Consider the following 22272-nt stretch of genomic DNA (forward strand, 5'->3'; position numbering starts at 1 on the left):
GGGAAGGGGGTCGGAATCCCCATGGCGGCGCTGCAAGCAGCGCCGCCATGGAGGATTCCCTGGGCCAGGGGAAAACCGGCGGGAAACCGCTGGTTCCCCTTTTCTGACCGCGGCTTTACTGCCGCGGTCAGAATGGCCCTGGAAGCACTGCCAGCCTGTTGGCGGTGCTTCCGTGGTCCCCGGCCCTGGCGGTCATGGACCGCCAGGGTCGGAATGACCCCCTAAGTGTGACGGGTAAGCCCAAAAGTTCCTCCCACGCTCTCCAGTGGCCATTGCATTTAATCTTTGAACAAGAGGTAAAGGGTGTGGCTTTCAGCCATGCCCTTTGCTCAGCCCTGTGCCCTACGAGCCCACCAAGCATTTCCCTGCACCCAAAGACCCACTTCCATACCCCACATTGCACTACCTTGGCACATATCCAGCAGCCCTGGTGCACCATGTGGCCACCATCCTACCCCTGTCCTCTCACTTCTTGCTCTCAGAGCCCAGTGGGCACTGCCATTGAGTGTGTCCTAAGGCCCCGCCCAGCAGACTCTGGGCACCTGATGTAGCCACACCTTATGAGGTTGGATTGAATGGATTCTCCGGGCCCCACAACGTTGGAGAGATAAACTTCAGTACTCTTGATTGTGGGGAAAATAATTAGTGGGAACGAGTAGAAAAAAGGTAATGAAAACCCAAAGAAATAGAAAAGGAGGATGTTACTTTCCCCGGAGAGACAATCTCAAGGAAACAGTCACAAGATGGATGAACTTCTGAAATGCTATGACTACACACAGCAAAGCGTAATAGCCTTACGTGTGTTTTATGTAAAAAGTGCTACATATTCTGCATGACATAGTATAAATGGTTTCATAAAACTGTAGTTAATAGTTATTGTTTTGCTCTATGGCATGGACATCAGTTCATCAACATCCTAGTTGCAGGGAAAGTGGTATCATGCACCCTAGACCCCCACCCCCATGACATCATATGGTGGGCTCCTTGACAACCTATACTCTAACCTTCTTTTTTATTTTTGCTGTTCAGGTGCTAGGGGCAGTGCAAGGAGTTGAAGAAACTGAAAGAAAATGGGGCTCTCCTAGCCCTGTTGACGACCTTTTAATACCCCCCCCCCAGGACTTCACGCATAGGGTTTCAACTATAAGTCGGGGCAGTAGCCGCTACCCCTCATTACCTTAACTGCTGCCCATTGCATTTGCTTATTTCTCAGTAGTGTTTCTCTTTTCAACTGTTATAAGACAATAGCCCTGATTTGTGTTCATGCCTTACTTCTGATGTGTTGGAATGTGTTCATGCGTTACGGGGCTAGAAGGCAAGCCATGAGACAGAGTGAATTTTGAATGTATTAAATTATTAGTATTGAAGCAAGGCAGTGTGTCTGGGGTTTTTTGCGGTGTGCTGTGATCTGTTCACTCCTGGTGTATAAATACGCCTGCCCCCTGGGCCAGCGGTGCAATGATGCGTCCATGTTCAGGGATGGTGCTTAATATTCTGTTTCTAGACTTCAAGGTGCTCTTGTCATGCAGGCCGTAGGTACCCAACAGAGTGCATGGCATTTTCACACATGGCGGCTTTTGGGGTTGCAGTGGCTCTACGAAGCTCACCGTACAATTACTGTGCAGTTCGAGTGAAAACTGTTCCCTTGAGATTTCAGTGCAAGGGTTAATGCAGAATAAGACTCTTAATATTCCAGGTCGCATATACCTTTGAAGATTATTAGATGTAGGTGTAAGAGGGCTTTCATTGGCTGCGCTATTATGACGTATTAGTTCCTGCACAGTTATCTACTATCATTTCTCTCAACAGTGTTTCTTTTTGGCTATTTTATCACGTATTGTCTATTATCATTTGCTGTTCATAATATTTATTTTGTAATTGTTTGGTATTTGCACGTTTAAAGGGCTTAACTTGAAACAAAATACTTTTAAAATAGTATTTTTCCTACCTATGACCTAAAGGCAGATCCACTTCTATTGTTCTAGAATGCACCTTTTGTGTTTAAGCAAAAGCCAAGAGTTTAATGGTTGGCTTTGGCCATTCTCTTGTGTTTTGATCACAAAGTGGAGCTTTGGTCAACTTCTGTCGTTACTGATTCCAGAACGTAATTTTGCTTACACCATCTTCCCGGGATTCCCAATGAATCTAGTACACCAGTTACAGACGGTCAAAAATTGCACCCATATGATTATTTTTTACCAGCTCAGATGCCCTAGAGATCTTGTACTTAATCCACAAATGGAATCATGATTGTGAGTGCACATAAGCTACTTCTTGACACATATCTGGTCAACACTCAGGGAATAGCATTCTGCTACGGGTGCCAAGACACCATTCAAGAGGTGAAAGAAAATGTTTATGGTTTATTAACTTAGTTACTGTATTCCTCCCATTAACCTGGGGTTTGGCATATACAGAAATTCTTGATTCTAAGCCAAAACACTATAATTGTGGTAGCCTTCCTTAGTTTTCAGTACAAACAACATATCTATTAGCAATATTTTCTTACCCTAGTGATGTGATAAGTAACAATACGTGAATGTAACTGCCTCATCCTATAATGTGACTCAAGAATCGTAAAGGTCGCCCGCACATTTAGTGTGACACCCCCTGTCAACTCCCAGCTATAGTCTCCCAGCTGAAAGGCTGCATGTCTCATTAGCCATTACACCGACCACTACACACATACAGTTCTTACTTCATGAGAGTGCTTTTGAATTTCCTCAGTTACACCAGTGATCAAAGTCTTCATTGAAGTTCTGTGGCATGAAAGGAACTATATGATCTGTTTCGTTTTTTTTCTCCAGGCAATTTTCCCCACTATGTTGGTCACTGGTGTTTGATGTCTTGTCGGCACAGATTTAGCACAGGAACTAGCTCCCGCCTCTTCCTGGTTTAGTTTTTGCTAGAAATAAGGTTCACTAGCCCACACAATTACTGCATCTCCCTCAAAGCAGTGCTTGGCACTGAATTTGCAAAGGTCATAAGGCTCTTCAGGCATCATGGCCTCTTAATAAGCTTATTGTCCAACTTACCTCATGTCGGACTGCATTCGCTGACCTCATTGACCTGATATGATTAATGATCTCTGTAATGGTCATGTAATCCTGAGGCACACCACTTCACAGTACTCTGTGCCTCCAAGGCTGTACTTTCTTCCAAGAAATGAATACTTCTCACCGTGCAACTGTAGGCTGCATGCTCAGGATCTTTTTCACAAATTGTTCCTTTGCAAGCTGGAAGCTCAACTGCATCTCAGCACACAACATAGCCCATGTATTGCACCTTCTTTGCATCAGAATTTACTCTGTCCATTTCGAGGCAACCTTGAAATTCTGACAAATAACACAAGAATAGAATATCTTGTTAATTGATGAATTGACGGGATGTGTGTACTTCCTCGATCTGATTCCATTAAATTATCTGGAGTGTGTGTGAAATAAGAGTGCTCCACCAGGCGAAAATGGGGAGTAGAGTGGGGACCATTCTGTGTACCCTGAAAGAATATCGAGTATAAAGAAATATCTAGTTTTAAAAGGGGGCCACCTATCTACTATGCGTGCAGTCTATTCTCATACATTTAGGCCCTAATTACGAGGTTGGCAGTTGCATGAACGCCAAACATGCGGTGGCGGTTCCACCGCCAACAGGCTGGCGGTGGGACCACCACATTATGACCGTGGCAGAGCCGCCACTGTTGGACCACTGACACCGCCAGGCTGCTGCAAGCCGGCAGTCTGGCGGTCCTGGTGGTTTTCATCCTCGAGGGCAGCGCTGCTTGCAGCGCCACCCTGGGGATTTCGAGTCCCCATACCACCAGTCTTTCCATGGCAGTTTACACCACCATGGAAAGACTGGCGGAATAGAGGTGTTGTTGGGCCTATGGGAGCCCCTGCACTGCCCACGCCAAGTATATGGGTAGCCCCGTTGTGCATTTCCCTGCCCGAATTAGGGAGGTGGAATGCTTGACGGTTGCTGCTGCACCCGCCGCACAATCACATTGGCGCCTTCTCCATTAGGAGCCGGGGACAATGTTAAGGCCCTGTTAACCGCAGGGCCGGCAGTCGGAAACAGTGTTTCCGTCCCCCGGCCCTGCAGTGAACACCTAATAGGATTGGTGGTGTTCAGGCCGCACAGGTGGCCTGAAGGCGGGAAGAGTTTGGCGGGCGGCGGCGTAGTGATGGCCTTAGTCTGGAATGTAGCGTTTACAGATTGGAAAGTTATGCGCATCTACGGTTGTATCTAGATCTGAAATGGGAGAGGTTGCTGTCGAATATGTTAAAGTAATAATAGGTGTGATGAGATGTCTCCATTCTATTACATTTAATGTACCGTATCACTACAGAGAAGAGCTGGTACTGTACATTAAGAGTGCATGAGCTCAGCTGAGAAGTGCTACTACACTCCATTATATGTGTTGGAGGTGAGCTGAGGAGTATAAAGCTTTGTAGACAAGTGATTATATAATCCACTTAAAGTTGAGAAGTGCTGGTACTGCCCCCCTAAAAGTCTAAGAGAAGTGTTTACTGTCCAATAATGGCCTCCTATGAAGGTCTTGTGCAGGTTCATAAACAGTTTGATAGACCAAATAGCTTCCGTCTTAGAATGCCATATTAGACCGCTCCCTACTGACCTGACAACTTTCTTTAGTAGTGAGATCCATGAGTACAGTATTTCAAGTTCCAGAAACGGGTAATGTCAGCATCTCTCTTAATTCATCCAATGACTCTTTAAATATTTTGGCTCTCGGTTTTCTCAGATTCTTCAAGCTTAACAGAAAGTAAAATCAGAAGACGTGAGCAGCAAGAACAGGCTGTTCTTTTGCCACTCGGCGTGCCAAGCGATTCTCATATCTCTTTCTCTCTCTCTCTATGTCCTGATGGTGACATAAAGCTCCGAGCGCTAGTCCGGGGGGGGCATTGTTTGTTGGACACATTTCCAGAACACAGCCTTTTATTTTGTTTTGATGGATGTCTAGTTGTTGAGACTTATGCCAAGTAAAGATGGAGGGAAGGAGCACCAGCGATCAATGTTTGTATTGCCATCGCTTTTCCTGAGACACTACATTTTGATGCCGTGTCAGGCACCCGTTGTGCTCCTGCTGGACTAATTTCTCTGCACAGTTGGACCTTGCGTGCTTACAGAAATTAGACAAAGTCATTACACGAGGCAAGGACATCTGGGCGTGTTTGTGCAGCGGCTCCCAGTGCGGTGTTGCATTGATCTTTGCGCGGCGATTTAATGTTGTGGAGATCCCGGCCTTTTCCCAGAGTGCTCTGTCATTAGTGAAACATCCAGATCTACTTGTAAACTTTGTTCTTCAGTTGTTTTACAAGCGGGAGAAATGTACATCCACAGGAGAATTGTAAAAAGTTGGAAAAAACTTAGCGAGACCTTTCGATAAAATGTTATACATTTACATTTCACATAAAATTTATTTTTACCATGTTTGTGCATGAGAGGGTTTTGTTTACTCGATGGACTAATGTGTTTGATTTGCACGACTGAATGATTGCATATGTGATATACATTAGCTTTCCTGAGTAAGATCCCTTTCTTCAGTTGAGAATAGTTTATTTGATAAACTAAATTTTAACATACAGCTAAAATATTTCCAGTGCTGTACATTTAAAGAAGTAAAATCGCTTTCCCTAATTAAGAGGTGCCAGGGCCCGCGTCAGGAGGCAAATGCAGCTTGCACCAGTCATTGCCCCTCCCTGCGCTGCCAATGACAGCACCAGCACAACTACTGACCATCAGACTCCTCCAGGTGGGACAATACGGACTATTCAGGCCACCCATAACTATACGAATGGCTTGGGCGGCAGGTATTAGTCATTTGTAATGTATATCGAATTAATAAACAACTGTTGTTGTGTTCATCTCTCAGTTAGACAGCGAGCGCCTCCCTTTGGCATACTGTCATAAGTGCCAGTGTTGACTGTTAAGCGCCGATGCCGAGCACCGAAAACTACCTGCTCAAATTAACCACTGTAATTCATTCCTTACAGGCCGGAAGCACTAACCCATTCTGCTTGCCTTGCGGCTACCAGAAGTGTTGGACCATGCAGTCAACCACTGTTGTGAGTTGGAAATGTCTTTCCGACTCGCCGGCGAGTTTTTGCGAGCCATTCCGAAGTGCATGAAAATGGCACTCCCCTCCTAATCGTGAGTCTCAATGATATCTATCTATGAAACCTTTAAAGGGGGTGGTAATAGATTCGCAAAAGGGACAGCTTCCCCGGTGGGAAATATATCAGGCAGTCACAAGGGAAGCAAGCACTGGCGTAGTAGACCGCTGTCAGCTCGTCCTTATGGGTTCCAAATGGGAAATATGTTTTTTGTAAAAGCAGCATCTGTCCCTTTTATGAGCAAATGCTGCAGGCAGATATGTATATTTCCCACTTGGCAAAGCAAATGCATGCATGGTGGTCTGACACCCCAACAGGCTGTCATCCCTGCATGTACAGGGTGTCAAAAATTACGACCAGACTATTTGAGCTATTAGGTATGTTGTTTTGTGACTCCCTGTAAATTTGCACTTCCTGGTGTGACCCATTGCTACCTAGTTTCCATTGCATATTGTATGCCAATTCGCAAACTCCTTTGTGTACCAACTGCATTTTGTGGCTTGCAAATCGGTCTTCGTGCATCTACACAACATTTCCTATGCGCCTTTGGACGTGTCTCACGGCACACTTTTATGTGCTTCCGGCTCTTGATTTGTGCCCGTACTTGCAATTTGTGCACTTTGCTCCCACATGGGGAAGGCTGTGAATAAAGCAATCAGCAGTGGTGCTGCAAGGAGCTACATATGGCTCCAAGTCAGTCATTACATTTAATTATGAAATGAAAGGGAAACCATTCATCTGAAGCTGTCACAAAACCTCTGAAACTTAGAAACACAAGTGGCCGCTAGCAAGACTCTAATATGGTGGGGCGCGATGGCGCCAGACTCACCGTATATGTGGCTCCCCTGGCATCCGCAAGCAGGAATGGAAGGACTGTTCTTGTGCTGTTTTTAACATGAGAGCAGTTCCAAGATTGGAACAGCCTAACCCAGTGCTTATTTTGAGGTTTGGAGCCTGTGCCAGCAATCCCCCGCTGTTTGACAGCCCTGGGAGTGCTGGGCCTACAGTGCGCATGTCAGGCTTGTCGTCAGAAGATAGACGGCCAACCCAACATGCGCACTGAAAGGGGCAGCAGTCATTCTGCAATTGCAGGATCCAGCCCCGCCCTCTGCCCTCATGCTTGCGCTGTACACAGTGCAAGCTGGTGGCAAAATAAAATGGCATTATTATGCCATTTTATTTATTTGTGTTTGCCTGCTGCAGTTGCAGCAGCCATGTCAACGCTCCTCTGCACTTTAGGAGGAACCGCCCCTGCGAAACACCCAGATTTAATCTCTTTCCTAACCAGCTCCACTCTTGCTGTTACAGGTATGTCAGTGCAATTAAAGGTGGGCGGTGGGCAGTGAAATGCTATTGCTAGCATAAGCTGTGCGCCTGATGCCATCTTTGCACCAACGAAAGGATTACGAAGGGCTATGTCCAGGGTTTGTAAGCTCTCTAGTAAAAACCTGATTAACTTACAATTGACGGCAAAGGAAGTTCAGCTTTTTTATTTTACGTGAGATTGATAGTGTAGAAGGCTCCATGCCTTAGCTGCCAAAACCATTCCCCTCCCACCACAGCCAGCACAGCACAGACTACCACGACAGCGTGCATGCACCTCACTTCCGGTTACAAGAATATCAGAGCATCCTCTTCCCCGCCTCGGTTAGATAGAACTCCTCGAATGACTGAGCACAACGAAAGTGAGGACAACTTTTGAGCTAAAGAAGTGAGGTGAGATTTTAAAGCCTGAAAGCTCATTGTTACAGTCTCAATCCTGACTGCACACATCCCTCGATCAATGGACACCGAGAGAAGCTGATGGACACCTACGAGCAAAGCAGCAGGGCAACAACCAACCACCCACAGAGGGAGGCAGAAGCAGAGAGGCGTCAGACATCTGCAGACAGACCTGTTGCCTTCCTTAGAGAGAAGGAACGGCGACATGTACGGAAAATGCACAAGCACCACAACAAAACTGTGCGGAACAACAATTAGATAGAAATGTAGAAGTGGAATTCAATTTGAGAAGAAATCTATTGCAAAAAGCGCCACAGACAGAGGGGCGTAGAACGCTTGCTAAATTCAGATGTAAAGTGAAAATGATGTTTGCAAATAGTCGCTTGTCAACCGCGCTTGATGCAGGATATCGATCGGTGTTTTTGACAGATGATGGATTATAGCACAAATAGTCATGCGTTTTGTCATGAAAAATGCAAACGGGCGCCGGAGGAGAATAGTGCCGCTAGTACAAAATTCTTCTCCAACAAAACAATAACACTATTATGTGCACACTGAATACAAATAAACCATAAATCAAAACAAGCATTGGCAAAGCCAGTAGGTCTAATCATTGTGACCTATGGATTTAGCAACGCTGAACAGCATCCATCAATGCTGCGCAACGTGGCTAAAGTTAAAAGAAAAGACAAAAATAAGACAAAAAAATACCATTGACACTGGTGCGTTTTTTCCCCTTTAGTTACCGACTTGAAACTGAAAAGAAAATGTGCAATTTTTTTTTTTTTTTGTAACGTGATTAAAGTGAGCCAGGAGAGAAACTGAAGTGACGAGGGGACGAATGGAAGCAATGGGGGAGAGGGGAGTGACAATTGGGGGGTTCAAATCAACATGGGGGAATGTGGAAGCACCGCAGGAGAGGAAGAGGGGGGCAAATCCAGACGCAACATGGGAGAGGGTGGGGTGGACATGCATGCAACACAGGAGCGGGCGGGAGGGATGGGAAAGCACAACAGAGTGCCTGGGAGTGGGGAAGGATTGGGGAGAAATACATGGGCATGTGCAGCAGGAAGGATGGTGGGTGACAGAGAGCAACGCCGGGGAGAGAACTACATGAAGGAGATGGATGGAATGTATGTACTGTCATGGAATGCTCAACAAAAAAGAAACAAAGTAGTGCTTAAAGAGTGAGCATTGGTAGCAGAGACACTAGCCAGTCAAAGTGATGGTGAATAGGCAATGCTGCATGGGAAAAACAAACACAAGATAGACAAGCTGAACATCAAATAAGAAGTAAGCATATGTGAGTGATAAGTAAAGCCAACCAATGGAAAGCAATGGGCAGGCTCCAGCTCCTTCTGTTCTTAGTAAGCCACAATGTGCCTTGCAGCAGACGGCGCCTGCGCTGTCTACTAGGCTCAACCTAACAAAGACGGGAATAAGGTGAAATGCATTGGTTGTAGTAAGCCTATGAAACCCAGTTGATATCTACATTTAATCCTCCATAAATGAGGAATAAATTGGCAGAGGGGTGTCAAGGAACAAAGATCAATTGTTTTCAAGTCAACTAAATATGCAATGGAAACCCAAAACTTAGTAAACGCCCTAAACCAACTACTTCCCAATGAGCAAAATTCAGAATAATGCATCAAAAGGTCTGGTGGACTTTCAGTGTTAGTAATTTCTGGTGTAGGATATCATGTTCCTATTGATGAGAATGGCGTTGAACCAAAGAAGAGTTAATATTTTGGCAATGCTGTCCATGGACATTAATTAAAGGTAGCTAGGAATGGTCGATGATACCCCTGATTTCCCTTCTACCAACCTTGGATCTGCATTTGCTGCCCCCAGTCTCAGGGCTCGTGAAGGCAGTGTCAAGAACTGAAAGGGTTGCAGGACACGTAGAACCATCTTTACTGTTCGTTGTTTCCACATATTGTACTGCTTCTAGCCCATCAGCAAACATATCGGCCTGTGAAGCAGTTAGCGGGGCCATCCACTGAAGGATGCCACAGTACTGCTTAAAACCCAAGTTGACGGCATGAAACAAAGAAGCATTCTAGAGTGCTTATTGTTGGCGATTATTAGAGATGTGGGTCTTATCAAAGAGAACTGTTTGCTTTTCACTACATTGGATGACCCCTTTCAGCATGGGACAAGAGATCAACTTGTCATAAGGGGACTGGCGGGTGTGCAATGTTCCTTCAGACACACTGGCAATTTGATGAGTCAGCATCTGATATTCAGACTAGGTGCCTCGTTATTTCCATGCATTGTCATGTTCATGGCCTTGAAGGGTGATGGGCCGCCTTCGAAGATATTGAAAACAATCAAACCCATTACGAATATTTTTTTGAAAATAATGGACAAATTTGCTCTGCATGGCACATTTTATGGCAGAAAGGAGCAGGAAGACGCTGCATTGTTGCTGCCTATCATTGGCCGTTGCCACGGTGATTATTTTTCGAAGCTCCTTCAGTAGTAATGATGCTTTTCATTCTGTCCTTGGACATGAATTTGACATCCAACAATAAAATGCTTTGACATCTTAGAGAGAGTAACTCTGCAAATGAATGCACTCCACAGCGCAAAATGACTGTGCATCAAAGGGTGAGAGGTAGTAATCATGGGTTGAAGATGTGGGTTTTTGTGAGTCTATGTAGTGGTGCCATCACCAGAAATGTGAGGGAAATGTCATTTGCAGGCTGTTCGTCAGTGAATACAAACGCTCTACCCTGATGGAGACAAGCGTGTGCAAGACGGACGATTCCCGCCTTAGGGTGCACAGTTTGACATCTTAAGTGATGTTTACTGCAATGCTTCCAGTTAGGGCATCACTGCGTCTGGCTACATTAATCAAGCTTAGCTGAAATTACGTAGACATAATGATGGTTGTCCTTTTAAAATGCTGAGGCACTTGTTCAGTTACCCATGTACTCAAACCAACTTCCTTTGTAACAAATTGAATTAATTAATTGAAAAAAATAGGACACTAAATATGCTTTTCTTTGATACCTGATAAAAGTATTAGCATTTGCTGTTTGCTTTCGCGTGAACCGTAAACCCCATTTCTCTTTTGCAGTAAACATATTGATCTTATCAGTTCCCAGCTTCACTGACACTGACTTCTAGGGAAGCTTGTTGGAGCCCCAGTTATTCACCCTTGTGGCCTGCTGGATCTAGCAGACCTCTGCAACAGAAGCTGCATCCAGTGGACTAGTATTTTAGATTATAGACTGCATGGTTTTCAACAATGTTGCTTGACCTTTTTCAATATATTGCGAAATTTGATTACTACTGTTGGGATTGGTTGGGACTTCAGATGGTCAAGGTGAACAATTCTATGGTGCACCTCAAAGATTTTACATTTTTTTCATTAGTTTTAACTTGCATTAGTGTGGAAGTCAAACTCCATAGTGGAATTCAAAGACGTCCAACACATTGGTTCTAAACGTGGCAGCCATGCCGAAGCTTTAAAACAATGGTAGGCTGCATTAAATACCACTGCAACGTGGACAACCGCGGATATGTTTAGTATAGTTTTTGCAAGCATATGCTCACTTGTTTCCGGCAGCATATTTTCTTTTTTCTACTTTTATTCCTTTACCTTACTTTGCATATATTTTTGAGTTTCTGTATTTATTATTGTGGTTGTGTCATAGAGTGAATACAATAGTCAGTGAATGGATGCATGAGTGAGAAGATGAGTGACAGAGAGCATAAATTATGATTATTGAGTACCTGAGTGCCTAAACCCATCAATGACACAAAGGTACTGCCATGCATGAGCCAGACCTATTGGCATTGGCAAAGCAAGTTCCTTTTTTTAAAAGTCAAGCTGCCACCGGTGTGTCTCACACATTATCTACAGCAGTCAGGCCAAATCTTTGACACAGCTCTAGCATGGACTGCGTTCAAATCTTGGAGTGTTCTAGATTTAGCACCTAAATGTGGGCCCTTTTCAAGCAGCAAGAAAAGCAAGTGAACCAACTCCATCCTAGTGCTAAATAAATCTTCTTCTCTACATTCTAATTTTGAAGATAAGAGAATGATGATATGCTGGCAGATCCCACACATGGCCTTTTCTTATACCTTGTGCAAAATCTACAGTCTCCGAAAGTGCATCTTTTAGAATCACAAGTGTGATTGTGATGTGATGTTCCCCAAATATTTTGCATTAGCAATCAAATATTAGTTAGTCAGTATAGTGTTATATATGGGTATAATATATGTATCTCCAGTTGAAATGTAATAGTGGGCCAGATGTACAAAATTGCAATTTTGCATTTCCTAAATAGCGACTACTTAGAAATCACTATTCAGGAAATGCAAAATGATATGTATGAAATATCCGATTTCCTAATAGCGAACAGGAATCCTGTGCCATTCATTCCGATGGGCCGGTTTAGCATTTCCAACGCTATTTTGGAAATGCTAAACCAAGGATGGCTATGGGCATAAGATCCCCCATGATACATCCCAAAAAGAGTGATGCACATGTACAGCACACACATTCTCTAGGGGCATGTGTGCGCTCTACGGCACTTAAAAAAAAGCATGTTGATGGTAATTGCATTTCCTAAATGCCCAATTCGCTTTGAGGAAATGCTTTGTACATGTAGGTAATTCCAATTTGTGATTTCCTTTTTAGGGGATTGCAAATTGCAGGTTCTGCTGGGTAAAGGTACATATGAAAAGCTCATTTAGCATTCAACTGCCCGAAATAGTGATTCAGTCTATTAAGAAATGCTAAATGGCTTCATATAGCTGGCCCAGTAAGTGCTGAGTCTTCCCTTGTTCTATCCACTAAGCAACACTTCCACACTACCTAAAGACTCAAATAGCTCCCTTCCAAGTGTTTCTGATGCCAGCACCCTGCCACTCCACATGCAACACCTTCTCCAAGTTAATGACTTTTCTTCCGCCATCAGTTTCCCTCCATGAAATCTTGCAATATACTATTAGCGCGATGAAGAAACGCAGCAACAGGGGAGCAAGGCAATCACGTGCACCATCTGTTGTGGAGAAGAGATGATGCGGGGAAAGAGGTGATTTGGGCACTTCATATTCCATTGCAGTTAACGCTCCACCTTCCAGACGCGACATTGCATTGGGGTCCAGGGCACCTGACCCGGATCATGAGACCTAGACTGCCCAAGAGCCTGGCCACATGATGTCTCAGAGAACTCTGTCTGATCCCATTATTGGATGTATGGGAAGCGATGAGTTCCTTCTGCTCTGGGACGCAGTGGGGAGAATACTAAGCATAATCCTGTCCCCAGGAGACGAGCACCACCATACAGCGACTGTCACTGCACGCAAAGCCTACGCGTATTGATTTCCTTTTTTGTCCGCATCATTCAAGTTGTGGTGGTGTGTATGCTGGAAGATATGCCCTTTGATTTACAGTGTGACTTCTGTACTGAGAGGGGCAGACACATCCATCTTGCTAGTCACAATCTTGGAGAAATGCTTCCGGGCTCTCGCACCAGTCTGTCTTCATTTTTCACTCTACAATTTGGCCCATGCACACATTTATTCTTTTCACCTACTTGTGCTTTAAATTAAATTATAAGGAGCCATTTTTGGTGCACGGGAAATGATGTGTAGCTGTGAATTGGTCTTCGAAGTATATAGAGTACTTGGACTTTTTTCCACGTTCAAGTTCGGTGCTTTTGGTATTCATTGTATTGTTCATGCACTTCCTGCTGGTCACCGCCTTGCAGATGAAATACCACAGCTTTTTTGCTAATGCACTTTTCGATGGATTTCACATGTAAAGCTTTCCTGTGTTAATATGCAGGCGTTAGCTCTACTCAACAATTGTGCTCTTGGGAAATTAATGTCTATGCTTCGCCGCCTGGCACACCAGAGGCAATTTAGGAATAGGTTGTGTCTGAGGCAAGAACAGAGGTCGTTTATTCTTTACAGCAGGGAATAACTCTGCTTAGCCACCTGCTGTATTGTGGTGTGGTGCTTTTGTGCTGTTTTGTTTTGTGATGGTTTTGTGTTGTGGATGGTTATTTTTATTTTATGTTACCATATGGCATGGCTGTAGGGTGATTGCGTATGTTTATGGCATGATAGCTGTTTGTGGTCAGTGTTTGGTATGTATGGTTATTGCTGTAGTGTGAAGAACCTGAGTTTGGTTATGTTCATACTATATTTTATTATTTTTGTTTTTTGTGTTGCTTTTGTTTATTATATAGTTAATTTGTCTATAGTTAACCACGGTGTTCTCTTCTAGTGTGTTCAGTGTTTACTGCTAGAAAGCCCTTTGTAAGTGGTAGCTTCTGTTCTCTGTTTAGATTTGCAGTTGTTTTGGGGCTGGTGAGTATTAGTAGTAATAAACTTATTGTTAGGATTTCTTAAAAACCAGTACAATAACACACACAGATTACAAAAATACACAACAAATTCTAAAAAGCATACATGATAGGCCCAAGAATCGGCGAAAACACATAGTCAAATTAAGAGACATTCCAAGCATTTAAAATACTACTAATACAGTGAGTAAATGATGGTGGATATTGGTTGAACATGCTTGGCAATGATAACTGGGCAGCAGGTAGATAAATCTGAGGAGTAGGTCCTCTAAACTAGAGGATCTACTCCTGGATGTCCATTCACCACAATAACAGTGGTAGTACGAAGAGTTTTACATACTATTTCACTCCTGAAGACAATGCAGGGTTATCGTAACCTTTAGTGTTTACCCCATCACTTTCCTCCTATTTGCTGCCAAGATTCTGCAGTAGTGACAAAGAGTGGAACGCAGACAAGGCTCGTGGAACCCTATTTATTTTCTGTTTCCGCCCCTTTAATCGTAATCTCTGGAACGGAGGATCAAGGGTAGTTAAAGAGGCAATGAGCAACCCTGCTTAACCCATCACTGCTCAACCCATCACTCTGGTCCAGATGCCCCGTGTACCTTTCTGTGGCAATGGTTATACATGCAGTGGTGATGCTGACGGGTTTAGTGAGTTGTGCCTATAGACAACTCAAGTCTAAATCCCACCCATTCTGCAGTTTTCTGTAGTAACAAGCATGCCGTTTATATGCTAGTTGGAATGGGTGGAACAGATGGTGCTGGCTTGCACATTTATTTTAAAGTCCGCTATGTTTTAATTTGAGAGCCTGCAGATGAAAGAAACTGAATCACTAGTGGAGAGTCTGGCCTGATTGTGAGAGAGGCCTTTAACACTTCTAACCACCACAGTCCTGGTGCTGGTAACCATGGAATTTATGGCCTGGAAGTTAAGGATTATTGGACAAGACAGATGAACTGGCAGTGATTTCCCCCCCTGACCCAGTAGGATTTTTTTGACACACCACTTCTGTGGGTCTCATGTATGCTAAGAATGAACAATGCCATTTTAAATATAGCATGCATCTCCCTTTTCTATGCCAGTATGCACAGCTCATGGGCTTTATGGGTACGTAAGGCATGCCCATCAGAGTAGCCATTATAATAGCTTGGATTTGTAGCCCCATCCTTGTTTTTGTCTCATAGCTGCAGATTGTAAAGAATACAATCTTTTAACATTTAATGCTTCTATTCCGGATACTCCCAATGCACCTGCAACCCCTAGGAATTCAGTAAAAAGATGCTTATGAATTCAGCGCATTAAATCTACCTTTTGTAAATTGTGTGTAGATTCCATACCGGTCATCCTCAAAAGGGGTGATGGTCAACCATAAGTCAAAGTTCAATGCAGGAGACTGTGAAGAACTGTTCAGATCTTTAGGGAAGGTCTGACATCATGTACTTCGAGAACTAGCTTCACCCCACAAGACGGTGCAAAACATGTAATAGTAGAAACACGCTCCAGTGCTCAAGTCTCTCTTTTTAAGTACATGGGTTCGGCATGAATTTACATGATACTGCATCCCGGCTGGTGATTGCTGTGGTTACTGTAGAGAATGCAGTGCGCAGGAGAATGGTAGAGAAAACCTGTAACACTCCCAAGAGTTCCCCGAAGATTCCTTTCCACAGAAATCACTTCACCCTATAGATGGGACATTCTTGCAGGCTGAGGGATCCCAGTTCCTCCTGTCAGCTGAAAAAGTAAGGTCATGATCCTGAGGCTGGATGAAGGTTTTGGATCTCGCTGTGCTTGGCTTGGAACAGTACTGGTGCTGCAGGTAGGGAACAAGGACAGAGCCAACAGCATGGGACAGGCTTCCAACCGACCTTGTGGTGCTAGTGAATACCCTCCTCTTCCGCCGCGGCAAAACCAGAGACTTGAGCCCGTGTACAATAGCAACGGAGGCCTGGTGAAAAGGGCAAGCACAAGCATTTATTAACCAAGATCAAACCTTCTACTTAACCATGTGACTATAGACCCTAGCATCCATTCAATGACTACCAAGAAATATTATGTTTTTTAGCCAGAACTCTGTAAGAGGTTGAAGAGGTTTCCACTTTTCACTGATATCGTGTTTCTTCTCCAAAGAAAGTGACCAAGTGAACGTGTTTAGTCTGCAAACACTTAGCCCTACCAACTGGACAGCCGGTTACTCAATAAATACTGCCAAGCAGAACAGTGCACTTACAGTTTGTTGTTAGTAGGGCCAGTCCTTGGTCAGGTATTGCTTAAAGACTTACCCAGTTTAGATTGGTGCTGGGTCTCAGAACTTCTTAGTGGAGTGCACATATTCATGCATTAAGTCTTTAATGTCTCTGCCAACTATACTTCCAGTAGGAGTTAGGAGGACCAGAGAGAAGGCACGAAAGCCATGGAAAATGAGACAAATGATACGTGGCGACCAGCACACGGTTCTTCCTTGGTGAGCGGTGCCTTAGGTTCTCAAGGGACCTTTGAGCTCATCCTTCTGTAGACTGAGATGTGTGACTAGATAATGCTGGCAACACTCAAAATGAATGTGCAAACCAGTATGGATGGCTTTCATCCATCATTGATCTCCTAAGGGTTTCACGTAGTGAATGGGAGCGAGACCGAAGACGCGCTAAGCTTCTCGGAGCATAAAGCCTTTTAGTCTTCCTCTGGGAGGTGCTTGGCCCTTTTAAGAGCTTTGCTGAAGCTAAAAAAAATGAGGTGATAACATTTTAAGCTGTGACAAATTCAGCAACTTTCCTTCACGCCACATTTCTATTTCGGTTTTATTCCAGCAGATATAAAAATGGAACTGAAAGCGTGCACTTTTTTTAGTCTTCCATTTTCCAGAGACCCAACTGTGGTGTGTTAACATTAAAACAATATTTTTGCTTCTTTACAGTTTTTCTATACTTTCTTCCCCAAAATAGGTCATTTTTTCGTACCAAGGATAATCATACGCGAGTATTAGTGTTAATGGAAGTTAATGGAAGTACATTCATTGAATGGCTGGTTACCTTCATAATTGTTTAATTAAGGGACATTTCGGCACGTGCAGAAGTGTGCTACACATAAAATGGCAGGCTAGCTCAATAAGTGCTGAAGCATAGAAAGGGTATTTTTTTTCGAATAATGACATTTCGCCTGAATTCTAGGAAAAGCCTAATTACTTCTCCAACCTTCTGCAGTCCAACACGAGGACAGCAAAGGTTAAACCACACGCTTCTGCGGTTTAATCATGAACATAAAAATAGGACGATGACTTCAGGAGCAGCGCCATCATTCAGCTTTTGACCCTGAAGATATCACGGGGATATGTACAAAATCCTAGCGTTAATGAGTAATCAGTACGTCATTAATATCAGAAGCATGGACTCATAAATATGACCACTTGGAGCATCTAAACCATTTCTGAACATTTTGCCGTTTATGTCCTGCAAACCATTAGACCCCAATTAAACTGGCTATGCGTCACCAGTGACATTCTGTAATGTACTACCTTTTCAGAAGTAAAATAGCAACAAATTCGACCAACCAGAATTAATTGTACCTCTGGGTCCACCCGGGATGTTGTCTCAGCTCCGCCCACGCGTGCTTATTGGGTCTTCTGCTCCAGTCCAGACACAGTCAATCAAGATGTGTTAATTGGAAATATTGCCAGCCTACGTCCATCCATCACAGCATTAGCCAAGCCAACAGATGTTTTCTAGAATGGTATTCGGAATAGGTAAACGTGTTTTGATAGGTTACTGAACTATAATTGTGCTGCATCCTGCATCTCTGATTGATCAATCTTAATCGCCTTGTAAATAATTATGAACCCGTCTGGCACATTCATCTTGCATGTTCCTGAGGACATTCCCTGCATGGTCATAGATGATGTGTTCTCTCACTAATTCCTACCGCCAGTAAGACAAGAACGAGCAGTTTTTGTATTTTTTATTTTTTTAGAAGTGAAACTCTCATCTCTGGCATGCTTTTCACTGCCCCACCCATGCAGAGCTAATTATATAGTGCCAAGTAAAAATGTTGTGTGTTTAAGACGGTAGCTTTGAATTTCTCTTTAGGGACAAGTCATGCAGTTGTGCTTTAAAGTGCCCTGTTGCTGCTTATGGCTAAAACAAAACAGGCACTGGAGGTTCACCAAATACTCCCAGGTGGAGCACCATCATGGTTAACTTTTTTATTTTGTTGTCTGTTTTCTCTAATAGGTTTCTTCCTTAAGGGAACTCCTAGGCTCTTAGGGTAAATTCCGTGTTAGGAAATATTGGACATTATCTCATTTTTCTGTAGCTAATTGTTAAGGTTTTGTTGAATAGCTTCTTGATTACTGCTCTACAGTCACAGTTCCATCCACGTCTGCTCATTCATGCAGCACAGTTCCAGGGCATCAAGTGAAACTTACAGCTTCTGACGCCCATAGCCAAATGCCAAAACATCCACAAGAGTAAAGGTATGGAGGCCCCGTTTGAGCCAGAGACCAGGCCAAATGGCCCTTCTGCCCCACCATCTTGGGCCAAATATTCCATCCATGATATGAAACCAAGATAATAGAAAGCCAGACTTTGCTATTCAACAGATATTTTTTTTGTGAATAACCTTGTACTGTCCATGGGGTAGGTTCTGCCGGTCATCCAATAGTATGGGCAGCATTGATCCTGCTAATGTTATCACTTAAATGTACCCATTTACAAAATGGCTAGTATGTGGCATGAGAGCATCTGTCCAAATTCAAGGTAGTAACACCGGTGTGGCTAATAAAACACATTGATTAAATCACCCAAGGTTTAGCCTTTGCCACCACATACCAAAAACCTGCATAACCGTACGAAACCTCTGGGGTGACTCATGACCCTGGACAAAGTATGTGACTGAGTATGTGTAAAAGTCATGTAACTTTGAGTTCTACTTATTTCTTATTCGAGAACCTTGTTTAAGAATTGAGGACCTCAAACTTGTACAGTTGAAACTCACTGAGGATTTTATAATCCTTTACCCTCACCCTCCCTTGAGATCTGTGCAGCCATCTTCCAGTCACTATACCTTCGCTCCTGCAAGTTCAGCCACCATGCTCCCATTTTATTCCTGCTTCTTTGGTCCTATCAAGACAGTGCTTTTAGTGAAGTTCGATTGTGTGGCTTAGAACGCCGATCCACCTTGGCCAACCTTCAAGACCACCTTGGAGTTGGCTTCATGTCGAGAATCCCTTTCCCAAAGCAGAAGATGGAATGTCGGATGCTAAACGAGTCCCTGATGTTTCGTAAACACTTAAAACAGCCTTATTCTTTTTTGATCTGCATGATGAATATTTTGCATTTTATGTAAATGGATATGATATCTACGCTAAACAAATGAAAAAAAAAGTTGTAGACGTTTTTGCAAATCTTGACATCATGGTCAACATACATCCACTTTTAGCAAAGGTGGAACAGGAGCTTACAGGAGAGAAACAAAGGTGATGAGGACGAGAAGTAGGTGGATGGGTAGGTAGATGGCAAGATGGAAGTGTTATGTGAATACCACCACCTTGCATCCCTCTATAGTGTTACTGCAAGAGATTTCCATCCTCTAATGAAGAACATCTCCCACAATTCTCGCACTTCCCCGCGGTCACTCCAAATGCTTCTGACTATCCTTCCAACAACTGCTTTACAAAGCAAAGGATTTACCGGGTGGTTTCAATGTTGAGGGATTTCCTGAAATCAATAATAGATTCAGAATTTTAAAAATTGGTTTGACTTTGTAGCTAGGTGGCTGTGGGTGCCTTGGTATTACTCCAGCCTAGGAGGAAGTTCTGTATGTGAGAGTGAGAAAGGTCATAGGTTCCTGCGTGTTCTCTACTCCTTACCCCCTCCAGCCTGTTCCGCTCTGTCCAGTATCGCAGGTGAAAAGTCATATACTCTGGCTTTAGCTTCGGTAGGATTTGAGTCCCACAGCTCGAGATGTCACACTCACTCTCAGTTTTCAGTTGCAGTGGGCTGCACCTAATGTATTTTGGGTTTTATAGACAAAGAAACTTACACTTTTAAAAATATATTTCAAGACCATTTTCAAAGCAGTGGGATAGACCACTTTACTAAAGATATTCCGTATCATTTTTGGCTTTTAAGATAATTTTCCTGATGGAAGTAAACTTTTCTTGTGCAATTATTGTTATTGCTGCTGTCAAGGATTTCTTAATTTGCATGTAACTGTGACCAGAAAGGCAATTTTGTATTTTTCTTAGTTAATGTTGGTTTAGTATAGTGAATAAAAAAATCGAATTCACCTGCCACAGAAATCGTCATTTTTAAAGGAAAACGCCTTTACATCTTGTACAATTCCCCCGTTCAGAAGGAGTTTGGGCTCTGATGCACATGGGCACTTGCTGCCTGCCAGCCGTGGTGGGCTGCCATTGGATAAACAAGGCCACACCCTGTTTGCTGACCCATAAGTTCCTCATGGGTCAGCAAACAGGGTAGGAAATCACTTGAGCCTGGCAATGAGTAGAGGTCAGTCAAGCATCTACCCACACAGATGCTTAGGATGCCCAATTGGAAGTGAGTAGTTAGGCACATGCATGAGGGAAATGAAAACAAATATTGAGTGTTTATAAAAAGAAAAGCAAGATGAATCCTCATCACTCTTCCTAGTGAAGGGTTTTAGAAGAAGGTGCTATGTTTCTGAACCATGAGGAGGGGAAGAGAAAGATCACTTAAAGTTTAATGACACTTTATTCAGCAGCGCACACATCAAGGAGGGGTAGGGCAGTTTTTCATACAGTATCTTCGATTCCAGATTCTCATTTGGTCGCTTAACCTTTGAAGTCCTCTTGCCAAGTCTTTCTGTAGTAAATGTGCTACTTGTTAATGGGGTTTGTTTCCTGGTGCTCTTCCCGTCACTACGAACTACCCCACTTCTCATGAGCTGTCCTCTAAGAATCACATGCCCACCCCTTGTACGCACTACAATCATTCACAATCTGGTACTTTGTAGATAGGAGCACCCTAGACACAGCCCTTACGCCGATTACATAGACAGTTAAGCGACACCGTGTTGCTGAGGAAGAGCTACTGGAATGGCAGTCTGGCCCAACACAGGGAAAGACTGGGGGAGCAAGGAGGAGAAACTGCATCTGTGCCCTTTAATTCTCCTCTTCTCACATTTTCAGTGGCCAACGCAGTCTTGTGCTTTATGTAAACTTGTGTTTTGCACTTGTGCTTAAATGTAGTAAGATGAAACGTTCTAAGCTTTGCGAGTATGCTTTTTTTGCTACATGTGGTGCTAAGGTTTTTGTTTTACTGAATGTGGAGTTAAAAGTTTCATCCAAAAACAGTCTTAGATTTGTGTTTTTTAGCATAATTTGTATGGCAAGTTTTGCCACCTCTGCAGAAAACGTTGATGTTGTTATGTGTATTTGTAGAGCGGACTATCCCCCGCAAGCGTATCCTACTGCTGAGCAGAGTCCCTAGCGTTGCCTAGAGCGGGAGGTTCAATAAATAAAATCCAAGTCTTCACCTTCTTGCAGAACTCAAGAAGGGATGTATATTGAGAGACTGTTTCTGGGTATTTGTGGGACGACACGCATAATATTCGTCCTATAATAAGTGAAGGCTTTACAAATAAGAGCTAAACACAAGAGGACCCTTTGATGTTCATATAAGTTTGTTCTTGAATTATCCCTGTAGGCCTACACCTCGCCACAGAAAGAAATGATAATGGCTGTAGGTACTACTTGTCAATAAGGCTAATCAGAAATATGTTTCCTTTTTTGCAGCAAAAACAACCTGTGCAGAGAATGAATTCACTTGCGACAATGGCCACTGTGTGCCGGTGAGATGGAAATGTGATGGAGAAGACGAATGCCCTGATGGGTCCGATGAATCGGAAGCTACGTGTGGTGAGTTAGATATGTTCAGTGGATTGCCACATGAACCTTCACTGTTTAGGAATGTGTTGTCTTTGCCAACTGTATGGGGACTTATATGCATTGATGTGCTTTGCTTTTCTCTGGCCAATTTCTCGGACTAGATGAACAACTAGCTGAAATAAACCCCAATAGCCTGATCAGAAACAGTGAGTCCAGAGTGAACTTAAGTTGA

At 43.5% G+C, this 22272-nt stretch overlaps 1 protein-coding gene across 1 annotated transcript in view; it reads left to right on the forward strand.

Moving 5' to 3' along the window:
• Nucleotides 1-22272, forward strand: part of LRP8 (LDL receptor related protein 8) — a 958713-nt gene that overhangs the window by 346729 nt on the left and 589712 nt on the right. The window contains exon 3 of the mRNA XM_069232647.1: nt 21948-22070. Within this exon, the coding sequence (XP_069088748.1) occupies nt 21948-22070 (123 nt within the window). The remainder of the gene's footprint in view (nt 1-21947; nt 22071-22272) is intronic.

The sequence above is a fragment of the Pleurodeles waltl genome, chromosome 4_2 (genome assembly GCF_031143425.1).
Source record: "Pleurodeles waltl isolate 20211129_DDA chromosome 4_2, aPleWal1.hap1.20221129, whole genome shotgun sequence".
NCBI classification, from domain to species: Eukaryota; Metazoa; Chordata; class Amphibia; order Caudata; family Salamandridae; genus Pleurodeles; species Pleurodeles waltl.